Raw genomic sequence first — 26,151 nt, forward strand, 5'->3', positions numbered from 1 at the left:
ATAAGGTAATAGTAACATAGGGCCTACCTTCCCTTTCCCACCCTTTCGAACTTGCAAACACCTACGGCATATCTCTGTCCACTAGAAAAGGCAGCTCTTCCTCCCTTCTCAAAAAAAGACTCTCCATGTTTAATAGGACAGAAAACTTAAAACCCCTCCCTCCCAAAAAACCAAAAGCTGACATTTCATATACATTTTAGGTAGACAAGAACTAGTTATCCAAGTCAAAGTTTAGACAAGCTAGACCATAAGCAATATGCCCATGGAACCTTCGACAGCCAGCAGAACTGCCTCATTAAATAAAGCGGCTACCAGCAGACTGCAAGAGTTGCCTACTTGCACAAGTTCCATCTATTTTCCCCAGGTTAAATAATCTGACATGAACTGATAAACTCCATTAACCAGGATCAGTATTAAAAAAATGTCACTGCCTGCCGCTCTCTTTGGATAATCAATGCATTTGCTAAGTACTGACTGACTATAAAGCAGTATCAACCTACTTACGTTCAGAACTAGGTATTTCCCAGAATTAGCTCATTCGTATGGTTTCATCCCACACAGTTAAAAGCAGCTTAGCTCGCAAGGTAGGACAGAGATCACAAAATGAGGTGCTATGACTAAACCGCCTTGAGTTGAGGAAATTACATTAAATACTGCACGTGTCTTAGCTGAACAATTCAATACAGGATGCCAAATTCTATTGCATGCAAAACCCCTACATGGAATCGACTTTACATGCTCTGAGAACATTTCACTCATAACAAGACTATTCAGTGAACAGCAAGTCTATAAAAAAACCACTGTTTTCCAGAAGCTGTTTGGGGCAAATCGAAAGTCCCCATACTGAATGACTTGCCACCCAGACTTCAACGTCTTAACCATGCTGACAGAAGCCAGGAAGTGGAACTGGGGTTGTGGGGTTTTCCAAACACATGCACAGGATGGGGAAGCTAGGATACAAAAAACTGCAGATGGGTATGAAACAAGATGGCACTCCCAAGCTGTAGGGCTACGCTCTCTGCCCAAACCTTGCCCATGGGAGGTGCAGGCAAGAGGGCTTCTTAGTCGGACTGCTTTCAATAAAGCAGACTGAAATTTAGGTTTCCTTGTATTTTTCTGGAATACAAATGAGTTGATAGCGGCGCAGCGAGTAGGCAGGCAAATGTGGGAGTCGTGCACTTGTTGCTTGGCAACTGTGCAGTCAAACTGAAATAAAACTGATAGGCATGGACGTGAACACGGCAGCATCAGTTCGTGTTGTTTTAAAGATGCTGGTCATTCACTCCACAAAAAATATAAAATAATCTATTCTCAGAGAAATTCTTTTTTCCAAAATAACTATTTAGCACTTCAGGACAATATTCAAAATACCCAAAAAAGGTCTAGCGCACCTTGCAATAGCAATATGCTTGCTTTGGAAAGGTTATAATTATTGTAGGGATAGCTGCGGTCTGAAGCAATAACTCAGAGGTTTCTATTCCTATTAATTAGTTTGGGATCAGCTTTAAAACTTAATGGCAGTACTTCAGGATCAGTATTTATTGACGTATTGATCATTTTAGCAACAGTGCAGGGATTAAAAGCAGAAGAGCACTGGCTCCAGAAGTCAGGTGGTTGCCCAGGAAACAAAATGCGAAGAAAAATGACAGACGGAATTAAATTTCACAGCACAAGAAGGATATAAACTGATCCAGATACATCAGTAAAATGACTCAACAATGCCCTAGCAACAAGATCTCAAACTATGAAAAAAAAAAAAAAAAAAAAAAACCACAAAACACCCAGCCTGCTGCAAGCCCTCAAACATCCTGGCAGCTCCAATCTAAACAGTCTTTCCACATTTCACGCCTTAAAAAACGACATGTGGCTCAGAACCACAAGACAAATACACCAAATAAGCACCACTTAGCCACATCCCTATTTTATTAGTAGAAAATATGTCAGAGCATCATTCCAGAGCAAAGCCCTACCTGCTAGGTTTGAAAAGGCAGCTGCATGGAAAAAAACTGAAGAATTACATAGCTGCTGAAGAGAAAGCAAGCAATAAAAGGGGAGGTAAAGGCAAGCAATATTCCACCCGGTAGCAAGGCTTAAGCCTAAGTCTAACAATATTTTCATTAAGTATCCTGTACCTGGATAAAACGCACAGAAAACTGCTCCTTACCACCCCTTTACGCAAGGCAGGAACGCGTATCCGACTTGTACCGTGATATTCCAGGGAATATCGTATACCCAAATCACAATCAGTATTTAATGATGCTAATGACTGTATACTTTCTCAGATCAGGAAGCGAGCAGAAAAGTTGAATTATTTGCAAGTAAAGGGCATGAAGATATCAGTCATAAAATCTCACAGTTCTCATCAATAGCCCTTATGCATCATTGTGGAAAACATTCACCCGCATTGGAACAGATATTCTGCAGAATTCAGCCCTGTAATGAATAGGTATTATCACTATTCTTCTAGCTTACAGGATGCTTCGCTCATGCCAAGTGGTAAACAGTACATGTACATAAAAGTGAATGATACTGTAACCTATTTCAATCTCAGATTATATATTTTTGTAAACATGTCACCAGCTTCATTCTTGGATGTGTATAGCCAAGTTCCAAGGAGCAGTTATCAATTCCCCAGCCTTTCTGCCAATATCAGTGTTTGATTGGAGAGAATTGTGCATTTCCTAACTACACATAGTCCCAAGAAATATTTACAGGTATCTTACACAGATATTGTATGTTAACTTTAACCCATCTTATCCCCAGTAAACAAGAAAGAATTTTGAGCCACTACTTAAGGCTTAAGCTCTCTTCCACCTCTTTTTCAGGTACTCTGATGCACAGAATTTGAGACGCAAAACCACGCGGTGTTGAAGGGACAGGATGACTATATACCGATAATGCCTCTCCAGATGCCTGTAAAAATATGCACTGATACTTACTTTCCTTCTACTCACCCACACTCTAACAGCACACTTAAAATATCACTGCACCTTGGACCAGCTAACAGTAAAATGTCAACGTTTCAAATACTGAAATAAGCACAAAATAACTACTAGGAAATTTTCACATATGACAGATTTATATACAAACAGTGTGCAGGCCTCAGCTCAGAATACTGAGGTACTTTGCAGCATTTAAACAGCAACATATTTTTGCTGAGATCACTTCCACATGAACTCATTAGTAAGTCATGACCACTACGCCTGCTAACTTCCTTACAGATACACCGCCGCTAGTAAGTTGGCCAGCTGTGGATAGTTTCATTTTTCTGCTTTTAAAGTAAAGGTGGGTACGTGATCTAGGCCTAGCAAACACGTGTTGCACACTTTGTATCAATTTATTTCCAGAAATGCTTTCTTTACAGATGAAATAACCATTTCTTGCTCTGCAAATGTAGAAAACATGCTGCACGTCAAGTCTTCACAGAATACGTAAGGCTGCCTTGGATCATTGCCAGACACAGTAAACTTTTTGAAGATGGGTTATCACTATTCTTGGCATTTGTATGCCTGATTTCTTGTGTGAGCAGGACAAGATAACAATGTACACATTTTATTTTACTTGACATGAAATAAGACAGTATCTAATGGAAAAAACTAGAGAAGAAAAATGTTGCAAGCAAACACAGAATTTTTTAAAGAGAATTCAAAAAGACTACCTTCTTTTCTAACTTTGCGTATGGAAGCTGCTTAAACATCTGGGATCTTGCTTAAAATAACAATGAAATAAATTTTAAAAAAGGGAAAAGCGCGCAGGCTCCCCTCGGGGATCCCCCTGCCTGTCAGCTAGCCCCGCAGGGTCAGCAGCCGCCAGCCCCGCTCCGAGCGGACGCGCGTGCCTCTACCATCGCTGTCTAACTACAGCAAAACCCTCCTTACCGCAGCAGCGGCGCCTTTGCCTAGAGCACGAGTTCACTTTGACACAGATGCTTCAAACAATCCTTTCCCATAACGCTGTTGTCTCGGTTGCTTACAAAGGCAAACCATCGAGATCCGAGTGAAAAACACCAGCCTGCTGCTGAAGAGAACTAGTCAACATCCCTTTTCTCATTAAACTGCGACTAAGTCCTTCTGTTCAGCTTGCAGAAGATACCACACTGACCGAAGCAGACACTGAAATACCAACCTCCTACCCCAAATTAAGCTACCAAGCATTCCGAGTTCCCTTCAAATACCTACTTGTGCCCACTACACATCTCACCTGAAGAAAGGGAGAAGACATCTCATTTAAACTGGCTCACTCATACTAAAATTAACCATGCAAGGATACAACAGCACTTTCAATATTAATACATTAATACTTTTGTTGTTGTATATTCAACATAACTCATGAAAGATGTGGGGGGAACACCACCACCCCAAAGCTTGCCTTAGAAAAGGATGAGCTGTCTTACAAAACTGAAGTATTCCTGAACATATATATTCTACTTTTTTTTTTTTTTTTTAAATCCTAAAGAGAAGGTATCTTGTCTCATGATACATACTGGCATGAGTCTCAGAAAAACAGTTTCTGAAATTACTTTGATGGAATTGAGGGGAGGAAGGGAAATGCAGGCAGGAGTGGGCAGATCAAATGACTCCAGCTGATCCTTCTAATTTGCCAGCGTCTGACAACTTTTCCAGCTTATTCCATTACAACAGTGAATAAACACAACAACTGGGAGAAAAATTGAGTTTCCAAACATCCATTTTTATTCCTGATTTTTCACGATCAGCCTTTTCTCGTGACAGCAGTACAACTAGTTTAGAAGGGGTCGGAACATAATACATTATATATTCTTCAAAAATCTACTGACATTCAACTGCACAAAGTTGTCTAAAACAATCAGCATGCGTTTTTTAAAACATTTATTTAAGCTGATCCATGCTGTCCATGAGAATATATCCTTTTTTAAGCCTATGCAGAAATCAACTTTTCAAAAATCAAAAATTATAATCCAAGGATATGTAATTTTAAGTGTTCACAATGAATTAGTCCCCTACACAATACAACATTTTAAAAAGTGTCCGTGTGAAACTGTGTGCAGATATAGTGTCAGGAATCTCTGGGAAAAAATGAGCTTATAAACAAACGGAAGACAGCAAACTAATTTCAGTTTCGGCAGTCTAGACACTCACTTTACTCTCAACTCTGTATTCCCTTTGCATCTTTAAGACATCATTAATGTTTTTTCTACTGCTGAGCATAAATGCAATGCTCAAACTTCAGATTCAATAAATCTGTTCCTAGTACAGAATTACAGTGAACATTCAGATATCCCAGTAACGTCACTCAACAAGTCACGTGCTGTGCAATGTTTTCTGAAAAGCAGCAAACAGCATTAGATGCTAGGTATGCAGATACATGTTTCACTAAAAACAAAATTATTTTGCGTTTGTTTCAACAATGATCACTACTAATGTTCCAGAAGGAAAATTTCCAGAAGCTATCCCTCTTCTCAACCATTTTGTTGTAAAATGTGAAAGATGCACATGACAGCCTAATTTAATACTAGTTGATTACCGTTAGAAACTTATATCGCCATTTGTACTGCAAACTGAAGTTTCATATAAGATTTTATAAAGGCCCACTTCAGCCAACACAAAAGGCTCAAAGGTGACTCAAGGACCTTAAAGAGGGCAGGGAAGAGTGGTACGGCTTTTGAAGACAGAAAATTAGGACAAAAGATAAGTGGTGCTACTCATCCTGTTTTCTTCCACTCCATCCAAAGTCAAAGACGTTGAAAATGCAGAAAAGGGGTCAAGTTAAAGGAAGGCAATTCCCCAAGCAAAAGGAAGGGAAAGCTAAGGGCTGACTTAGATAAATGTTCTCTCATATAGATCCTAGTTCAGAGCTATAAATCATTGGAAAAAAGTTCAGGTAAGTTTTCTTACCTACTTCCATGTGTTATTTAGTATTCCTCTGATGAGCATGAGCTTACAAATTCATTCAGTGCAGAACTGACAAAAAGCACGGGCACTTCACTCTTGTTCACATGAATGTTATCTCCAAATGGTACCACTACACTTTCTTTCCTCTTCCACCTTTGCACTCCCTCACACAAAGTCTTCCTAAGAGCCAGCAGCAAAAGACTTTCACAGCAACAAATTTAAGAGAACATAAGCATTTCCTCCCTACATTACAACCTGGAAAGGAAGTGGTTTGTGTTGGTTTTTTTAAAGCATGAGAAAACCCTTCGGCATGCCTGTACAAAATTCCAGAAGAAGGAAACAGTTTGGAAATTTATTTTACCTTCCACATTGATACTGAACAGAAGTTTTGTTTGTTTGTTGCTCTGAAAATCAAAAACATAATACAAGAAACGTGAACAGATATATTCATTTGTTGGATCTCTAATTGCATCCTGGCTAGGAAACCATATTTAAGTAGCAGAATTCAACTACCAAGTTAGAGGTTATATTTGAAAAGGTTCCTCAAAGCTTGCCCATTATTTTAGTCTCCAACCTGAGTTTGGAATAAGGTATGTTTATTATGCAGTGGTAAAACAATGACATCTGCCATCATTAATTGTATTTGAAAATTTGGAAATATTGAAAATTTCTGAGGGGAAATGGCAAAAGTCACACAGTATAACAGCACAGATTGAGTTTGTAACTCAATCTACAGAGTAAAAAGCACTACTGAAAACAATGAGAAACTATGAAAATTAAAATTAAGGATCTAAATTTTTAATTAATTGAAAAAATCTTACATGCCTGTTGAGTATGATTTTCACTAGAAAATGTAAATTTGAAGAATGCCTTGTTTACAAACATGTATTGACTATTTAAACTGCTGACTACGAACAGAAGACACTGCTAAAGAAGTGGTTTCCTCTGCTTGTTTTCACACTCCTACATGAACTCAGAAGGTCTGCAGAAGGTTCACCACTGATGACATCTGCTCAGACCACAACGATACCTTTTGCTGGAAGTGGCACCATGACTGGAACTGCCACCACTGGCACCACAAGTAGCAGTGCACTACCAGCAAGGGCACGCAATGGACAGCAGCACTGGCACCACCATCAGAAGCTTTCCTCCCAGCCTTACCCCAACAAGCAGCTCAAGTAAGAGCTCCCTGGGGACCACAACCATTCCCACCCATGCCACAGATAAGCACAGCAGAGCAAGCACCCCGCTGGTACAGCAGCCACCCCACTGGCATCACAAACAAGCGTGCCACCAGCAACAGAAGCACCAGGAAGAGCCAAAGCAACCACATGAACTCTACCAGCACTAGTGCCACAGGCAGCTCCACCAGCATGAACTCAGCTACCACCAGCAGCACCACCAAAAACCATACCGGCAAGAGCAGCAGAAGCAAAACCAAGAGCGCCCCTGGCACAAGATGCATCAGCAATAATCCACCCATGAACATCCATACAGGATCTGCTAGCATCCCTAAGTGCCGCGCTGACATCAAGACTCTCACTACCACATGATGAGTGCTGGTGAGAACTTCACAGACCTTGGCGACACCACCACGCACCTCGCCAGTGCCAAAACCAGCCGTCCCACTGCTGCCAGCCAACACCTCACCAGCAATACAATTTCCAAAAGCAAAGGCTCCAACAACACAGCACGGACAGAAGGTACAACAGCTCTACTCTTATCTTTACAGTTCTGTCTTTGATTGCACTTGGTTGTGAGCGCAGGGATTTTCCTTTTCTTGAAAAGGCTAAGAACGACTTTTAGCAATGAGCATAATCACTATGGAAACTGTTTTGAACATGCTGTCCTCCATGGATTTTATAGACCAGTTACTTAATAACTAAATTGAAATATCAAGTTTCAGTTATATTCTTACTCTAGTTGCAGCTTTATGACTGCAAACATTAATTTAAATAAAACTACTGGTTTATTTATTTTATTTTTTTTAAAGAGAGGGAATTGTGACTTATTTGACCATAAACTGACTAATATTGATCTTGGGATATTCTTCCCAAATTCTTCAATACTGCAGGATATGTTATTTGTTGTTATGAATCCCTATCTTCCAGAGTAGGGAAGACTGAAAACTTTCAAAGTCTTTTCCACACAGTCTTTTGCAAAGTTCACATGTCAACATCTGCTCTTCTTATTACTTTAGTGATATTTCCACAGACCTCAATCATTTCCAAAATGGTATTGTCACTGAGAACATAATGGTGGAACTGAAACAACATCATGGTCTTGACTATGTGTGAAACTTCTATTACTCTAAAATGGGATACAGGGACCATTTTGAGAAATTTTATCCCATGTTTTAGCTTGTTATTAATTTCATACTTCAGAAAATGAAGATGCTAAAATCACTGATAAAGGGTTAAGAGTAATGTTGCATAGATGTAGTCTACTTGAGACAGTGAAAAATAAATAAAACGCTTCTAAATTTTAGGGATTTTTACACAGGTACTCAGATACTTCTGGGTGGAAAAATTATGACAGTTCTCATTTAGGAAACAGCTCAATTAAAAAATACTGTCACCAAAATTCAACAAATAAGCTATTTTCAGATTCTTGTTTGTTACAAAGTTGGTGTCCCTTTCTTATATACACTTGATACTTTTGATTGTACATGTTTCTTTCAGACAGGGAAGGTGAAAGATTCCTTACCGCCGAGCAATGTAGTAGAAAACAGGATTTCCAGCTTTTGATGTCCCAGCTTGGTAGAAAATATTTAATGTTTTCAGTGCTTTGAACTCCTCTTTTTCATGTACCTGATGCCTAAAAGGCAAAACATGGACATCAACTTTTCACAGCTGCCTTTCAAAAAAAAAAATTTTTTTTTTTAAATTCCTCAAACCTCTTTATTTGCATCTTTAAACAAAAGTATTACGTTCACATAGTCGTGAACCTTCATTAAATCACAAACGTTATGCCATCTCCGGTTCTCAATTTAATTTTTGAAATTAAAATCTACTCAGAAACCTAGAAGGTTTATGTAGGCTCAGCTTTTTTAACTCCCCTTCAAAACAAAAGCTGGAGTCGTAGTAACTACTTACATTGCCTTACATGCTAAAGTCTAGAAACCTGCGATGCATGTCCCCTCCACGACAGTCTCATTACCTTGTCATAAATTCCTCAAATTTGGAGCTAGTGAGATTTAAACTGGACCAATGGGTATCTGCCACGGGTTTGTGCTCAGGAGGACCCAGATAGGCAAGAAGAGTAGCCATCTTGTCAAAAGGTCGTCTTCCAACAGCCTTGTGGTCCCTAGAAACAGCAGATTACTTAAAACTCCTTCTTTACTCAGCAATTCCTACTTCTTTGCCCATTACTCTTCTTTACCTTGAATGGCTAAATTTTCTTTTTTAAAATTAAAAAAAAGTTCAATGCAGAAATAAAAATATTTGTTACACCTAGAACAATTTTTACAGAAGATAAGACAACTACGCACTTGCATAAAAGGTTGGCAGTAAAGTGGGCAAAGATGACATTAGGCATATTCCCAGTAATGGCTCGTCATTACGACCAAACATTGCAAATGTAACATTTTTCAGCCATGATATTCTTCGCAGTAACAATAACAAAAGCACCTCAAAATATTTCCAAATATGCATGTCCCATCAGCAACTCCCTTCTTCATAGTATTTCTAAGTCTTACCTGTTGCTGGAAAGGTACTGGCCAATTTTCTCCTGATTGTTCCACAGCAACCGGTGCAAAGCAAGTACGTTGCCATCGCTGATGAAAGACAGGCTGTGATTGACAGTGTCGCTAGCTGGGCAATCAGATGCGATATCAAGGAAAAACCTAGGGTTCAGAACCAGCAACAACCATCAGCATGCAAGGGAAATCTGCCAAGCAGACTCAATGTAAATCTAAAGGCTGTGAGAACATTCTCCGCTTACTCTTTACACACGATACAGACTCTTTGTGCAAGTTTCCAAAGGGCCTACCTTCGTGCTGCATCAAAATTGCTTTTTACAAAGTCATTAAAAGGCCGCATATGCTCTTCTTTTGTAAACAGGACGTGGTTGGCAATACTCTGAAGTATCTAAATAATAAAAAGATGGTAAAGACACGTAAAGGTTTAATGTATTAGCTGTTATGGTAGTCAGTGTAACTTCTCTGTCAGAAATACTAATTTTAACCTGTTGTGAAACTTCAAGACAAAAAAAAAGCCCAACAGCCAACTGATTGAAAATACATTCACTTTCAAAATACGTTTTGTCACATACTTTTAAATACTAGAAAAGGACTTTATTTATTTATGAACTTTATTCAGGTTTACATCAGGAAAATAAATCATCTTTCAAACCCACCATTTATCAAATGTTAACTGTTTCCTCTGGAAAAGCAATAGCATATGCTGCCTTTTTAAAGAAAACTGTAACTTCTTAACATTTAAAATGGATCATAGCACACACCACAGAATTTGTATGCCATCATTAAATCTTTTTTTATTTTTAATAGTACAGGAAATAATACCACATGAGATTAAAGACAGGAAAAGTCACTTCTTTAGCACTAGTATGAACTTAATCAATCTCTGGCTGCCATTATTCTCACTGTACTCAAAGTAACACTGGTTTATTCGTTTGTTTTCAAACAAGGTTAGGAGTTCAAGTGAAGAGCCAGAAGGCACTCTGCTATCTTATACATCATTCTAGCAAAGTGGGTTTTTCTATACAGACTGCTTCCCATACTTACATTGCTGTAAGCTATAACATTAACCTCATGATGTATAAACACCACATGGAAACTGCACTTTAAACATGATAGTTGCTACAAAAGAGCAGAAGTAAATCAGGTAGAACATGCAATATGGCCAAACAAAAGTATTTACTGATTCACCTTCGACATCAGTTTCAATCCCCTTTCAATTCTTGGTGGAGGCTTTTTATCTAAGATCCCTGCCTCGTAAGGGGAGACAATTGCAGGATTGATGAACCGAAGGAACATCGCGCTTCCAACTGCTCCGATGCTGTTCTGAGGAAACCGCTGACTAACAACCTATGAAGTTGAGAATTATAAAGAATATTTTTGCATTAAAGGGAAAGCAAGCTGAGAAAAGCCTTGTATGGTCATCCAACTCTAAGCATTCTTTCCATACCCATCCAGCTCAACTCATTTGAGTAGGACAGGTCATAGGAGAACCGGGAATGGGAGGGCCGAGGGGGCTATCAGACACTAGCTCACTTTCCTTCAGCCTTCGTACAAACTTCCTCGCTAGGGTGAAATTGCTACGCTAGCTACTGGACAAAGAAAAGAAGGTGTATTTCAGAGTTACTGACCACTTAATTCCAGGACCCTGCCACTGACAGTAAGGGCAGACAAATACCATATGTTCCTACTCAGGTGTGCACGGTCTTCCCATCAAATACAGATAATTCTGTATTTAGGTCTTATTTGTGTATTTATAATTTCACTACTGATCACAAGAGCCTCTCCAGCAGTAAGACTTATGCTGTAAAGTTTCAGGAGTAATTTTAAATTTGTGGGAAGGAGATATTTGTAGAAATTCTCTTCAGAACCATCACATCTCAACAGATTTGCCAAAGGAGGAAAGACGGAACGAAGCACAGCCAAGCGGCCAGCGTACTTCTCTGCCTCTACATACACTGTCCAAAATCACTTAGCAGGAATTTGCTAGAACTACAGATTTAAAATACTCTTCTTTGCTATCTAGAAAACAAGCATTTTTCAGGAAATGTTGTAGGAAAAAAGAAATCTCCTTTCTTTTTAGGAAATCAACTACGTATTACTAAGAGGATAGCCGATTCTCTAAGATATCTTTCATCTGACTTTGAAAAGTTAAAGTGCCCTGACAAAAATAAAGTTCTTAAATATGCTACATGTGGTTCTATAAAGATTCGGTATCTGTACGTATATTTTCCTATGAGTAACAATGGTTAATCAGAAGTCGTCGGATTCTACCTTTTCACAGAGTAAAATTAGCAAACTTCGTATTTTAAGTTATATTGTTTAAAATAAATTAAAATCAAATGAACCCCGTTCTACTAAAATACTTCAAAACGTTAACTAGTGCAATCTCAAATCACGCTGCTTAAAACAGGTAAAGCCATTAGTACATACATAATGCATCAAGAATCACTTTGGTTCAGTAGCAACTGCACTCAATTACCTTGTGATGCAATTACTGGTAAGATTTTCTTGTAAAATACTATTTTGCACACAGATTTTGCATTTAAACATGATTACTATTCTGCTCAGTTACAGCAAAAAATAAGGGAGTATTTAATAAAAGTCTGAATTTCCATTCTGCCTCTATTTTATTCATATTTTGTATTTTGAGGTCACTGTCAAAGAAAAGGATAAGCCTTAACTTTTAATGACACCACTCTATCACAATCTACATTTCGAAACTCTTTAACACAGCAAGTTACTTAAAATGGGAAATCTGCTTTTCTCAGTAAATAAATACAAGCGTTACATTTTATTGCTTAGTCACAAGGCAAACAAAAGAAAACATGTCAGGAACAAGTCATATAAGCCTTTTCTTTTCAGTAACCCATATATATTAATTGTTCTTCTCCCAGGATGCAAGCTGAAGTCAAGTTATCTGCCAGAGTGTTAAAACAACTAAACGGACTCAGATTTTCCCCCAAACCGAAGAAAACATTTTTCTTCTACATTTTTCTTAATTTGAAGATGGTGGCAAGGGTAGAAGAATCAGAGTATTAAATACTAAGCAGTAATGTTAAAAATGTCTTTTGTTTATTCAAATAGGCACACAGAGAATATTTTAAATATAACTTAATTCCAGTGTTAATTGAAATGAAAGCTATTTTGTGCCAGAATTAGTAGAATGATTTTACAGTGAGGTCAAATAGACTGAAGTGAAGATGTCTGGAACAAACAGCAAAAGATTTCTGTTGTGCTTTGAAAGAAATGGCTAATAAAAAGGTCTCCAAACTTACTGATTTTTTGTTTTCCTTTTTTTCTTTTACGGTAGCTTTATTCAGTAGAGAGTGGCAAGTTGCCTACAGAACAGAGATGAGCACAAACAAGTCACAGCACCAACTACATACAGCAACAAAAAACCAATGTTGACTTGTACATAAATTACACAGTAAAATGTAACAAACATAACCAACAGAAAATGAAATATATAAACTAAAGACTGATGATGGAGTTTTTATTCCACGATTTTATTATATCTTATTTACAAAGCACTAAATACAAAACAAGCAAATGTTGCGTTTCAATCATTTCTACTATTTCTGGCTAGATTATAAGTCAAACCACATTAATGTGCTCATGATATACAATATTGGGCATTAAATGCTATATTCAGCTTTCAAATGTATTTCACCATCCCCAAATAATTTTAATAGTAAAAATAGTAAAGTGTTATACCTTTGAAATACACATTACTTTTAAAATAAATTTAGAGTTTTAAATCTTCCCAATGTTTCTCTGTGTGTCCTTCAATTTAGTTATATCTGTGAATCATCATGGTTATTACTACTTTAATAGCTAAACACTGCCAAAAAACACTCTGTGCAAAGAGGAAGAAAAAAGCCAACAGGTCTATATTAATTTATTATAGATTTCCAAATCAAGATATCTGACTTCATTGTGCTTATTTCTGCATTTCATTTAAAAGCAAAGGGACCCACCAAGAAGCATCACATTCTCTCATATTTCCCACCAGGATTTGAGCAAAGCTATAGCACACATCAGCCTTGTGCGCTGCTCCCCTCTACAGAGGTACATTTTGGTCTGGGAGCTCAATCCTACGTCCTTCACGTTAGCTGTAACAGTAAATTAGTGTCACTGAGAAGCCCTACAGCAAGCAACACCTGGAGCTGCATCAAGAGAAAGCCAGCAATTTTTAGCAGTTTGAGAGCAAGCATGCACCAGCAGTTCAAATAATCTTTAGAGTATCACCCAAATTGGAACTGAAAGACAATTTCTACAACTTAAGAATGTGACAGAGTAAAAAGGAAAAAAAAAAAGCTCCCAAAAACCAAACCACAAAACCAAACCAATCAGTAAAAGCTATTCTGCTAACCAGGTTAAATTTGAACTATGTAAATTTGTGTGGGACCTATTCATACCTAACCAACGGTGCCTCTGCCAGATTTCTGACTTTGTGTAATTTCTACAGAGATAGCTGCTGGAGTAGTCGCACACGTACTCTATGCATCAGGCTATTGCATTTAAAGCAAGTAAAATTTCCATCTAAGGAAAGTCACATATGTTTGTGTGTTTTCTATGAAACAGCCAGCACAAATTCTTTGTCTGAGTTACTCTAATCAGCCTCGTTCATGACCATGTAACACTCCTGAATATACATTACCTGAAAACGAGCAAGGGTGAGTCTGTCACGGTAACTAGTTATATGATGTTTCCAGATGAAAATGCTTGATGAGTATTTTTTTTGCACACACTTACTTTAAAAGTCTAAGCATAAAAAGACACTGCAAAATTCACTCTCATTTACTATTACACTATTGCTTGGGATGAAATACATTCACCTTAAAAAAATGAAGTTACTTTATAAAAATCACCTATTTGGTTCTTATGATAAAAATGGATTAATACAAAAAAAAAAAATCAGATTTTATTTGTACTTTCTTTCAGATAAAGGCCAGACTCTTCAAAACTCTCTGGAATTTGAAAGTACAGAATGAATTATTACACTATTTGTGATAAGCAAACATTTGTACACAAACATAGGTGTTAACCAGAAACAGTTAAAGTAGTAAATGTTGAAGCTGAGTAGCAGTTAGTATCACTTGTACATTTGCCAGTAAATCATCTCTTTCAGGAACAAATTACCCTTGTTACAAAAAAAAAAAGTAAAGGCAAGACTAAAGCCAATAGAACTGATATGCTTCCACAGAAGATCCTCTGGCAATGCCCACTGGTGAGTACGTTTTATTAACTCCATTTCATGTAGGAATTAAAAACAGTTTGCATTGAAACAATTTCTAGCAACATATCACTGAAATGGAAATAAATCCGATACATCCTAGTAACAGCATATAAAAGCAATTCTAGGAGATGATGTGGGACAACGTAACGTCAAGTAACGGCAGCAACAATCAAGGTTGCATGTGACATCTTCCGTAACACTCAAACTCCCAGTCAATGCCTGTGAGGCTGTGGCCATTTGAACTTGCAGGAAACCAACTTGCCACCCTCATTTCCCCATTTAAAAAACCAACCAAAAAAAACCCCAAACCCCAAACCACCCCCCTCCAACCTGAATACAACCACTGTCGGAAAGAGAAACTAATTATTTTAGAAGCCATTTATACAAACTGTTCCAGCAGAAACAAAGGCACACCATTTGCTCGCCTAATTCACTCCAACAGCTCACAATAACAATGCACGATCCACAACAGGCCTAACGTACAATTCACTGTTTCTCACTTTCAAGTTTTGATAATCGCAGCAGTTGCATTTATTCACTGTAAAACTATGAGTAGACTACACTGCATAGAATTATTACTCATCATTAGTTCACACAGCTCAGAAAATCTATTTTCCTTGCTTTACTTTAGCCCTGAGATGCAGACTCCATGGTTGAAAGGCCAAAAATAGCTCGTCCTGCCCACTTCACTGAGACCACAGCTCAAATACTCTGCCATGCACAACTCTTCTGTGACAGCTCTCCAACACTACTGGAAACAGTACTACCTATGAGCCCTGAGGGCAGCAGGAGTGTGCCCCACTCGAATTTTTAGCAGCAGCTAAATCCATCAGAAACACACAGAGAGCAAGAGAGACCCAGAAGCACACTGGGCACAGCAACCTGCCGCTGAGCTGCTGCAGCACGGCAGAAACAGGACAGAGCAGAGGATGCCAGGATGGAGGCCGGGCAGTGCAGGTACTTGAACGGGAGGGGACCACAGGGCACCACTACAGAAGAACTTACTCTACAGAGGACAGTGCACCGCTCAGGAAGGTTTCTTCTCTTTAAGCATCAGTTACAAATGGTACCAGAAACAAGAAAGAGGGTGGTCCCAGCTCAGAAACTTCCCACGGTTTGTGTGACAGCACTGACGTTTTAGTCACAAATACCAGTCTTTGTGATTTGCCTCGTGAAAGGAACTCTATAAATAGTTTTACCTGTATCTCCCAGGTTCTCTTCCTCCTATTTACCTCCTGAATTTCTAAATACTCTGTGTTTGCAAAGTGTTTGGTCACCTGGTTAACCCAAGTACAGCAGCCCTTTGCATACAGTAACATACACCCAGCCTCTGAGCAGCAACAGGATCTCCATCAGAACATGTTGCTCATAGCAGCTGGAAAGTACTTTACTTTGTAGACTAAAATGTATTCCTGTTGTCATTCTACCTCACACATACAAGAACCTATCACCCTCAGAAGTACAGAGCATCTGCAGCATCCCAGTTAGAAAACTAATGTTACTTCTCAAATTACATGCCAGTGGACCTCCTTCCCAGTACAAGTTAATGGTTTTCCTTACAGTTGTCCACACTACCTAGAGACTCCCACTTTCAGAACATGAGTACGAGACATGACACAGAGTGTGATCAGAGCAACACCTGAATGATACCTGCAAATGATCTTCTTTAGGGAAACACACATATAACCACAAACAATTTTCTACCAAATACAGCCAACAGCACTTTATACATCTATTTCCTTCCATTATACTCAGCTTCAATCCACACTAAGATTCAGGACTTGTAACTACTGTGGTCCCACTGAATCCCACACAGGTTTTTACTTACGAGCATCTTAGACCCTTTTAAACCTGCTTTACTATCAAAGGCAGAAAGTATAAGATTGTGCCCACCTGTACTGGACAACTAAATAATATTCCTGGAGCACTGACCTGAATAATACCTTTCATAGACAATTTTTGGAAAAATTTACTTCAAAGAGAAACACTCTTGAAGAAATTGCCTCTATTTTTACGCAGAGAACAACTATCTAGAGTCAGTATCTGCACAAGCAGCTATTTTAGTCACAAAACTGATGTTTATCAAAGGCACGATCCATAAAACTTTTAGAGAATTAACTAATTGTATTTCTTATTTAATTGATCCCGTATAAAAAGTAAACAAGTGCACCGTTTCTATATTCAAACCAGTTTTGTTATTCTCTCAACCCAGCAGTGATTTCCCCACACACACACACTTTTGCTGCCTTCCCTATAAAGGGCTCATATGATAAACCGATAAATCAAGTATAACCATTACCTCCCCAGTTAATCTTTAGTTTCCTATTGAGATGCAAAGCAGAGATTATTGCTGCCTTATTAGGTCCGAGTTCCTAGTTGTGATTCAACTTCTTAAAGTAATGTTTAGTCACCTCCTGATTGCCACCCCAAGTCTTAAAACACCATTCCGTCCCTAAGTTTAGATTCTTGTTATTTAACAGATGTCTGAAAACAGTCTTTAAAAAAAATGCCCACTACTGGACCAAGCTTCAAACTGCTAGAATTATACAAACAAACCCCAAAGTTTAGGGGCAGGTAACCACTGCAGGCATACCTGGTACAAACAATGGCACACACTGCGAAGTTGTGGTGGGAACTCCGAAGAAGAATTAATGATTGCATGAAAAAATTTTTCTGTCATTTGCAAGAGACTCCGCTGGTTCTCTTCAAGGCTTTCTGTAGGCTCCAGCCTGAAACAGACCCATAAATGTATGACCAGCAATCATATACATGATACCAGCTATACTTATGTGTTTGGTAGTAACCTTATTTCCCAGGGTAAACATAAATCTTATGGACATATTCATGATCTTTTATATAAAACTTTCCATCCATTTTACAAACCATGTAAGTTACAAATATATGGTCATTTAAAACTCAGTAATGAACAGACAGCTATAAGTGGGATTCTCTCACACCATTCCATACAAAGACATGCATACGTAATTCCAACTGGTAATTGCATTATCAGTTTGATGATGGTTTCTCTAAAAGGAATTTCTGAGGTAGACACAGATATTTGAGAGTTAAACCATTAATAAGAAGGCCTGTCTTTTGGTAAGTGTGCTGGTTTGGGCTGGGATGGAGTTAATTTTCTTCATAGTAACTAGTATGGGCCTGTGTTTTGGATTTGTGCTGAAAGCAGTGTTGATAATATCAAGATGTTTTTGTTCCTGCTGAGCAGTGCCTGCGCAGCGTCAAGGCCTTTTCACTCCTTACCCCACTGAGCAGCGAGTAGCTGGGGGTGCACAAGGGGTTGGGAGGGGACACAGCCAGGCTGACCCCAACTGGCCAAAGGGATATTCCATACCATATGACATCATGCTCAGCATATAAAGCTGGGGGAAGCAGGAAGAAGGGGGGGATGTTCAGAGTGATGGTGTTTGTCTTCCCAAGTCACCATTACGCTGATGGAGCCCTGCTTTCCTGGGGATGGCTGAACACATGCCTGCGATGGGAATGGGGAATGAATTCCTTGGTTTGCTTTGCCTGCGTGCACGGCTTTTGCTTTACTTATTAAACTGTCTTTATCTCAACCCACAAGTTTTCTCACTTTTACCCGTCTGATTCTCTCCCCCATCCCATTGAGAGGAGCGAGCGAGCGGCTGGGTGGTGCTGAGCTGACGGCTGTGGTTAAACCATGACAGTAAGCTACTTAAAAGACAAATACTTAAAAGTTTTTCTAAGAGTTAGAGATAATTCAAAGCAACAGAACAGCTATCAAACCCAAGTCTCCAAATGATATAAGAGAAATCAAAGCAAAAAAATTACACACAACATGCACGCATTCCATCTCACTTCTGTAATTAATTCAATGACCTAAAGCAGATGCTTTCTGGTACTATGGGAAATCCCCACATTAGTGGTCTACATAAAAGTATGAAGTAGCAAGTAGAAGAGGTCCTGCAAGAGCTCTCTACCTTCCTTACTCTCTCAGGGCTTAGAGGACATGCAGCAAAACTCATCTCGCTGTGTTGGACAGCTCTGTACAATTCTCCCTGCGTATAAGGATTGCAGATACAATTAATGTGTCTGGTAAAGTGAGGAGTGGAAAAGTATGAGAAAAATATTTGCAATAAGGAAAAAGGAATCCCATTATATTTACAATGACTGGGAATCACATCTACAAATAAAGACATTTGCTCCCCCGCCTTGAATCTCAAACCTTGTTGGATCCACCTCAAAGCTAACATGCTGCCATTCAGAGGACGTGATCACAGTCCTTAATAAAGGTTCCAAAAGCTTCTGCAAATATGTAGCACCATATACCTGTGTAGAAAGAAAATCAGAATAGGTGGCCAGATTAACGTGGCAATTCACAGGAACACTCCAAAATTCCCTAAGTGTTAAAAGAGTCTGAAAACATCTGATTTGTTTTGGCATAGCCCAGATTTCTGTAAAATTGGTGTTTCTATATTACAGTCTCACTTCTGAAACATATCTGTGATAATTTCTACAAGTATTTTTATTAATTTCCAATTTAGAGAAAACTATAGGTCACTTCAATAAGCACAATAACCAGATGGGATTCTCTCTTAGAGCAGTGTCTCAACACCCCATCTCTGTTTGTATAGTTCTACACAACTTTTTACACTGAAACAGAAGCAGAAATGAGACCTCAAAGTTTGTCTCCCCATCTTTAAATTGCCCATCACAAAAAGATCATCAGGAACAGTCTTCAAGCTGGTACTAACCCCAGAAACACTCGCATAACTAAACTAGTCAGGAGCTTGAAGCGCCCTACTATGAATGAAGATTATTTAGGAAAGGACTTTAAGATAACTAAAACTTTTACAAATATTTAGCTGTTTGTATCAAATAAGTTATTTTCTAAATAGTATTCTTTGCTGAAATCTACAAATCTTGCAAACATTTTTGTTACTGCGACCAGTTTTCTTCTTTACAATGCAGAATATAGAGACTAGGCAAGATGAAACATTTATTGCCATGGAAACTTCCAAGGGGACTAACTGCAAGCTCAAGCCTAACTGGTCAAGTCATGAAGTCTTGGCAAAAGGTTAGTTCCAGGAGGATTTGTATTTTTTAGTCGGGCCTGAGCATAAGAGATCTACAAGAATTAGGTCATCAACTCTTAAAACATTAAAAGCAAAACTCCCCAAACTTAACAGATGTGAGAGCTAAGACTAACTTAAACTGAGACCCAAAGACAACTCTCTGCTATTTTCATCTAATCCGGTTACTCAAGCACTTAACACTATAGACTGGTAGTTTTGTACTTTTATATTACTAAACGTTTCTTCTTATTGAAGTGATCTGTAACAGAGAGAAAGATTAGATAATGTACCTTAAAACAGAAAGTCATTATTTTACTGGCTAAGCTGTTTCCTCGGAAGAGTGTCTGCATGGAATCTGCTAGTTCAACTTCCTTTGAAAACATATTCCAGAGTAGCTGGTAGAGCAAGTGTCGGGAATCAAAGAGTGTGACCAGGACACGAGCTAACTCATCCTTAAAAGAAGCAATGAAATGTTAATCTGACTAGCAGTGAGCCAAAGCAAGCACACACACACACAAAAAAAGAATTACAAAAAAAACACCAAGCAGTTTGTACTAAAGCTTTAAATTTGCTATGGAGTCTTGCATGTAAATATCAGATTAAGCATACACAACCTCTCTTTACATCCTTTCTATGCTATTGCTTGTCTAAAACACTGCTCCGTGCTATCCAGTCACACACATTCATGATGGTTAGTCCAGATAGATAATCAGTTAGTCTGCTGTATAACAAAGCCCAATTCATCTTGCTAAAATCTAGGGGAGCAAATACAGTTCTGTTCATCTGCACTACAGCACACCAATTTGTAATAAGGAACCAGCCTAAACAGATACATTTATTACAATAACTGTATATAAAGTTATCCCAAGACGTTAATTAAAAATTTACTGTAACTTAAGATCTCTGACAATTAGATTCAGGACATTTTTCAAGAATATACTAGGAAAGGCTACCTATTGTGAACAGTAGGTCTAATCTCCTTTTAGCAGACTGTTGTTACACCCTTAATGTTTGCTCTCATTTTTATTTCAAGTCTTAATATTTTCAAAGATGTAGGAAATAAAAATGCATGAATCAACTTACCCACTGAGAACAAGGCACCACATTGGCTAAAGCCATAGCAATAGGAAGCTCCCCCTGATCACCCATCATTGTAACCAACTCCACCAATCTCTCAAACCGATCTGCTAGCACTGTTTCTGCTAACGTATCAAATTCTGTTCCCTGCTGCAGAATTTTGGTGAGGACTTCCATAAACGTAGCTCTTGTTTGGAGGTCTTTATGATAGCCCAAGCCTGATTAAAAAAACCCAGAACTACTAAGGAAGATGTAAAAATAAATTAAATACCAATGTCTTCATTATGTTTCATTTATGCACAGTTATCTCTAACTACTTTACCTATTGAGTGCATAAGACCACTGTCCACGTTTGCATTGAGTAAGTTTGACATAGCCAGAACAGTGCAGTGCCGTAGGGAAGCTAGTCTCCGAGACATCCCACGTTTCCTGCCACCTGTTTGTGAACTTTCATCTTCCACTTCACTGCAGTCATTTAGAAGGTTCATAAAGAGTGTGAAATATCTAAAGAAAAAGAAAAAGGCTTGGATAAGTAAAACAGATTCTGCAAGGGTAACTGTCTGAAAAGATTTGCATATATGAGCAAACAGACAATAAGCCTCCCAAAAAAATCTCATTATCTGCCCCAAGTAATCTTTTCTGTAGTACTGTCCAAACTTTCAAATGTGTTGTAACAACCAGAAGACACTGTCCTAAAATTTGTATACAAAGTTTCTCAAACCAAGCAAGTGGATTTCACAGGTGTGCCTTTACAAACAGATATCTTGAAAGAGATTTTGAGTTTTATGGATAAAAATGCCATATCAAAGCAAGCTAATTCCTCGCATGAATTAAGCGTACATCTGCATTAAGCAGAAACAAAGCCAAATTTTGTAATTATTTTCTAACTGAAAACATTTCCATAAACCTAGGAGGCAGAGATTTGTGAAATGGGATATACAAGAGGTAATTGCTGTTTAGATAATAAAATTACTTCTGCTAGAAGAAAAATCACAGTTTGTAATAAAAGTCATATGGTGCATCTAGAGTTGTCGTATAGAAAATTAGTTAAAAGTCACTATTTACTTAAGAAATAACTGAGATTTCGCTTCCATCAACTCAACACCATCTCCTTCTTCCGGCTGTAGCGGAAGCCCAGCAAGAAGAGAGACCACAGCTTCCATACTCGCTTGGTCCAAATCTCTGAAAAATAAAATTTTAAGCAGCTGTGAATTAGTTCAGCAGAATTAGTCTCTCTTTCCCCTTGATAATTTTCCCATCTGGTACCAAGTCCCTTTCCCTTATATATCTAACTGCAGGTAAAAAGAATCTTTTTTTCAAGAAAAAGTTATTCTAATAAAGTTCTGTCCATCAGAAAAATAGCTATTACATTATCTGGTACAGGTTCAAGCAATATATCTACTAAACACAACTGCAAACCAAATTTGTCACTAAAAAACCCAGTTAAGTATAAATTCAACGCTTTAATGTTTGAGGATTTTATTCTTCAGAATGCATCATACGAAGATATAGCTCTAGCAAATGAAGTCCCTTCCAATCTGGTATTCTATGATTCTATGAGATGATTCAAATAAAACGTTCAATCCTCATGCTACATCAGAAAAGGTATTAAAAGGACTTAAACTTGGTAGATTAAAAAAACAAAAACAAACCCCACAACAACACCTCAAGAGCCATGTTAGTTAAAGACTATGCATTAAATATAATTCTATTGTTGCTCACCAAAACTGAAGTTTCAGTTTTTGTCTTTTCCTTAAAATTACTACCGCTAAAGGAAGTCCACACGAGCCAGCTCATCTGCGGATATCAAATGCCACCTGGAGCGCTGTTAGCAACTTTAGGAACAGTTCAGAAGTATTCTTTCTTACCTTGTCAAGCATTTCACATCCTCATCTGTTGCTTGATTAGATGTTCCCATAACCCAGTCTGTCAAGTACTCCACCATTTTGTTCCTGTTACATATAGATATATTGCTTCAGCTTTAGGCTTTTTGGTTCCCTCAGACACACTTACTACTGTTGGCATCATTCTTAATTATTACAAATTCAGTGTAAGAATGATTTCAACCACCATACACTGAAGATGAACTGAACTAATTTTATTATTATACCAAGTAATACCCCAGTCTGTATCACACACATTTGTCACATGTGTTTAGTATCCCCACAATTAAAATAAAATTTTAATGCAGCACCAGGCTCTAAATTATTCTGAAGACAGAGACAGGAGTACTATTATTATACTAGGAATACTGGTGCGAGACAGTCTGGGGTTTATTTTTTTAAATATGTAACCAAATAAAATTATATTTGTCAACATTACACTGTCCTAGAAGTTATATAATGCAATAGTTACCTAAATTTCATTTCTTGGCAAAATGAAAGGTCATCTCTCCTCTCCATCATTACTTCTACTAATTGACATAGCTTAGTTTTTATTTGAATTGCATGTACCAAATTTCCAAGCACACGCACATACCTGAAGAAAAAAGCAAAAAGACTGATTAAATACTTCATGTTACTTCACACTACCAGGCCCGCACAGTGGACAAATCTTTTCAGCTCCAGGCTGGAACTCACCCACTGGCTGACCCAGCAGACTTGCATAATGGGCTAGCAAGTGTTTGGGCTACCTTTTTCTGGTTTGTCTTTTTCCAAGTGAGTAAGTCAGCCCTTGTATCAGCTGAAGACCAGTACCAAATTTCTTCTGGCCAAAGTTGTTTTCTATTAGTATAAAACTGAACAGAAATCTGCCCTTCAGCTGGTTTTTAACCACTGACACCATTGTACAGAAAAGAAACCAGGAATGCTCACAAGAATAGGGTCAAGCTACGAAATGGTTAGTTCCTAAAAAAAGTCTCCCTCCATCAGTGTACTTATGCTACAGTATAAATGGCATGCACGATCCCTGAAGTTGTCAGAGGAAGGCAAGAAAACGGGCTGCTGCTTCTCCACGGATGCAAGCAGAAAAGATACAAACTAGAAGGGCTGACCTCACTTCCTAAACATATTACTTCGTATAGGAATGTCAACAGGGTTTCTTACCTAACTAGATTTAGCATCATCGTCTCAATACTAGCTTGTCCAAGATGTTCTGAGCTCCCTTCTGTATGATTGTCAAGCAAATTCTTCATTATAGCAATGGTTTGCTCTACAAATTGTGTGTTGGTCTCAGTTAACAAAACCTACAGGAAGAAAATTGCCAATCTTAATTCTTTACACACAAAACCAAAAAAAAGGATATTTATCAAATACACTGCAGCATTTCCAAATTCTAATGGACAAGCATTTTTGTAGTTATCACCTAGCCAAAAGAATTCCAATATATGTTGAGATTAAATATGTCAACACTACCAGCCATAACGATTCTGAGAACATTCTCATAGATTCTGTACTCAAGTTGACTAAGAATTCAAGAATGTTTTCAATTACTTGATGTAAAATAAAGCCTGGAATCACAAATAAAATAATTATTAATACATGCTGTCAAACACAATCACTATGCTTGCAAGTTTTTTGTACAAAACACAAACAGGTATCAATTTCAATTACCTAAGTGACAGACAAGACTGATGCTTTTTATTAAGACACAAATATGAAGGACTATATCAACACTTTACCTGTCCTTGAGAATCAAAAAATTTGCTGATGGTATTCTTCAGTTTGTTAAACAGCATTGGATAAAGTGCTGGACTCAACTCCAAACCCACCAGATCTTTAATATTAGTCCGTATCTGAAGTCCCACTTTCTCGTGGTTACAGACCATCAGAGTCAATAATCGATCGATGAATTTGCTAACAGGAGTCTCTGTGTTTCCCTCAGTGGACACCATAGATATCATGGAGCCCTTACGCTCATTGACAGGGCCCATAGGTGGGCTGTAGGTTGCTAATCCTGCATTGCTACGATGCTGCAGGCACACTCCTCCAAGGGCACATAAGAACCCTGTCATGTTGATCCACTCCTGAAGGGAATCTGTGTCAGACAGGTCTATGGATCCTCCCCCGCTAACGTGCGACATGCGTCTCTTAACAATTGTCTTATGAAGACTTTCAGCAACCTGAAAAAGAACGGCTGAAGATGAATAAACGTAACTAATGGAGAGACATCAGAATTGTAAAGTATTCTGTAACGCATCCTGCCATTTACAATTCTAGCCTCAAGAATTTTCTAAGATGCACCTTTTATAGTTTATTGTGATAATCTATAGAGGCACTGTTTTTAGAGAAGCTGAAAAAAGCAAGGTTAAAAAGGACTGATGGGGGTTGCCCCATCAATTACCTGCTCTGCACCAGGATAAAGTATATTTAAATATCATGACAGTCAGCAGCTTGTTTAAAAACTTCCAGTGAAAGGGATTTCATAATTTCTCTAGTATTATTCCAGAGTTTTCACTATTCTTTTTTTCAATTTCTTTTTAATTTTTAAGCTCAGCCTCCATCTCCCTTACAGCAATTTAAGTCAAATTACTTCTTGGTCTCTCAGTAAGTATAGAGGACAACTGATTACCATTATTTTTCTGGAACACTTCCATGGACTTAAGTCAGCCTACAAAATTCATTTTCTAGGTTAAAATTCAATTCCTTAAAATAAGCAAGCTTTGATAGTTATTTTAAATTTCTAAGGGTTGAACCTATGGAGAAATTCATAGTCACCTGCCCATCTTCCATTTTGGTCTTTGGATAGTTAAGGATTAGTTTTGTAGCTTGTTCCCATTTTGCATGTGTATCTTCCCAGGCCTAAAATAAGACATATCAAGATTTAACTTCAAAACTACTTGTACCAACAGTATTTTCTGTTTTCAAAAAAATACGCATGCGAAGAGTATAAAAGTTCAGAAACAAGTTTACCTCTGTATTGCCTGCAGTTGGATGTTCAATGCGTCTTAATAATGCCATCACTCTTTTCTGAAGAGCTGCTCTCCCTACAAAGGGGCACAAGAACATTTAACCAAGGTTTTTGAAAACCCACCTACATCAAATATGAGAACTTTGAAAGTAATTATTAAATTAACAGAGGAACATATCCCCTTAAAGTGTTTAGAAAAGGATTCTTCTTGTTACACTTTAAAATCCTCATCAGCTCAGTCACCCAAATTCTCTACTCTTTCTAGCAATCACAATGATTAAGATATTTCAGTGAAAGCAGGAGTAGCAATCAAATCCAGAATCTCAACCTGTTTAAAGAACTCAAACACAAATAACAGTCATA

The 26,151-nt window shown here is 38.1% G+C and overlaps 1 protein-coding gene across 5 annotated transcripts in view; it reads right to left on the minus strand.

Moving 5' to 3' along the window:
* NF1 (neurofibromin 1) overlaps positions 1 to 26,151 on the minus strand; it is a 101,854-nt gene that overhangs the window by 43,914 nt on the left and 31,789 nt on the right. For 3 of the 5 annotated variants that reach the window (XM_054847339.1, XM_054847341.1, XM_054847342.1), the window contains exons 19-36: positions 25,791 to 25,864; positions 25,596 to 25,679; positions 24,560 to 25,000; positions 23,985 to 24,124; positions 23,296 to 23,418; positions 22,809 to 22,892; positions 22,006 to 22,122; positions 21,263 to 21,444; positions 20,947 to 21,158; positions 20,154 to 20,315; positions 19,014 to 19,117; positions 17,403 to 17,538; positions 12,846 to 12,908; positions 10,759 to 10,917; positions 9,861 to 9,958; positions 9,568 to 9,714; positions 9,030 to 9,176; positions 8,577 to 8,687 (exon numbers count right to left, since the gene is read on the minus strand). In XM_054847339.1, the coding sequence (XP_054703314.1) occupies positions 8,577 to 8,687; positions 9,030 to 9,176; positions 9,568 to 9,714; positions 9,861 to 9,958; positions 10,759 to 10,917; positions 12,846 to 12,908; positions 17,403 to 17,538; positions 19,014 to 19,117; positions 20,154 to 20,315; positions 20,947 to 21,158; positions 21,263 to 21,444; positions 22,006 to 22,122; positions 22,809 to 22,892; positions 23,296 to 23,418; positions 23,985 to 24,124; positions 24,560 to 25,000; positions 25,596 to 25,679; positions 25,791 to 25,864 (2,584 nt within the window). Of the gene's footprint in view, positions 1 to 8,576; positions 8,688 to 9,029; positions 9,177 to 9,567; positions 9,715 to 9,860; positions 9,959 to 10,758; positions 10,918 to 12,845; positions 12,909 to 17,402; positions 17,539 to 18,768; positions 18,847 to 19,013; positions 19,118 to 20,153; positions 20,316 to 20,946; positions 21,159 to 21,262; positions 21,445 to 22,005; positions 22,123 to 22,808; positions 22,893 to 23,295; positions 23,419 to 23,984; positions 24,125 to 24,559; positions 25,001 to 25,595; positions 25,680 to 25,790; positions 25,865 to 26,151 lie in introns of those variants that run through there. The other 2 variants (XM_054847340.1, XM_054847343.1) reach the window with 2 other exon arrangements.

Source organism: Grus americana, chromosome 19 (genome assembly GCF_028858705.1).
Source record: "Grus americana isolate bGruAme1 chromosome 19, bGruAme1.mat, whole genome shotgun sequence".
Lineage (NCBI taxonomy): Eukaryota > Metazoa > Chordata > Aves > Gruiformes > Gruidae > Grus > Grus americana.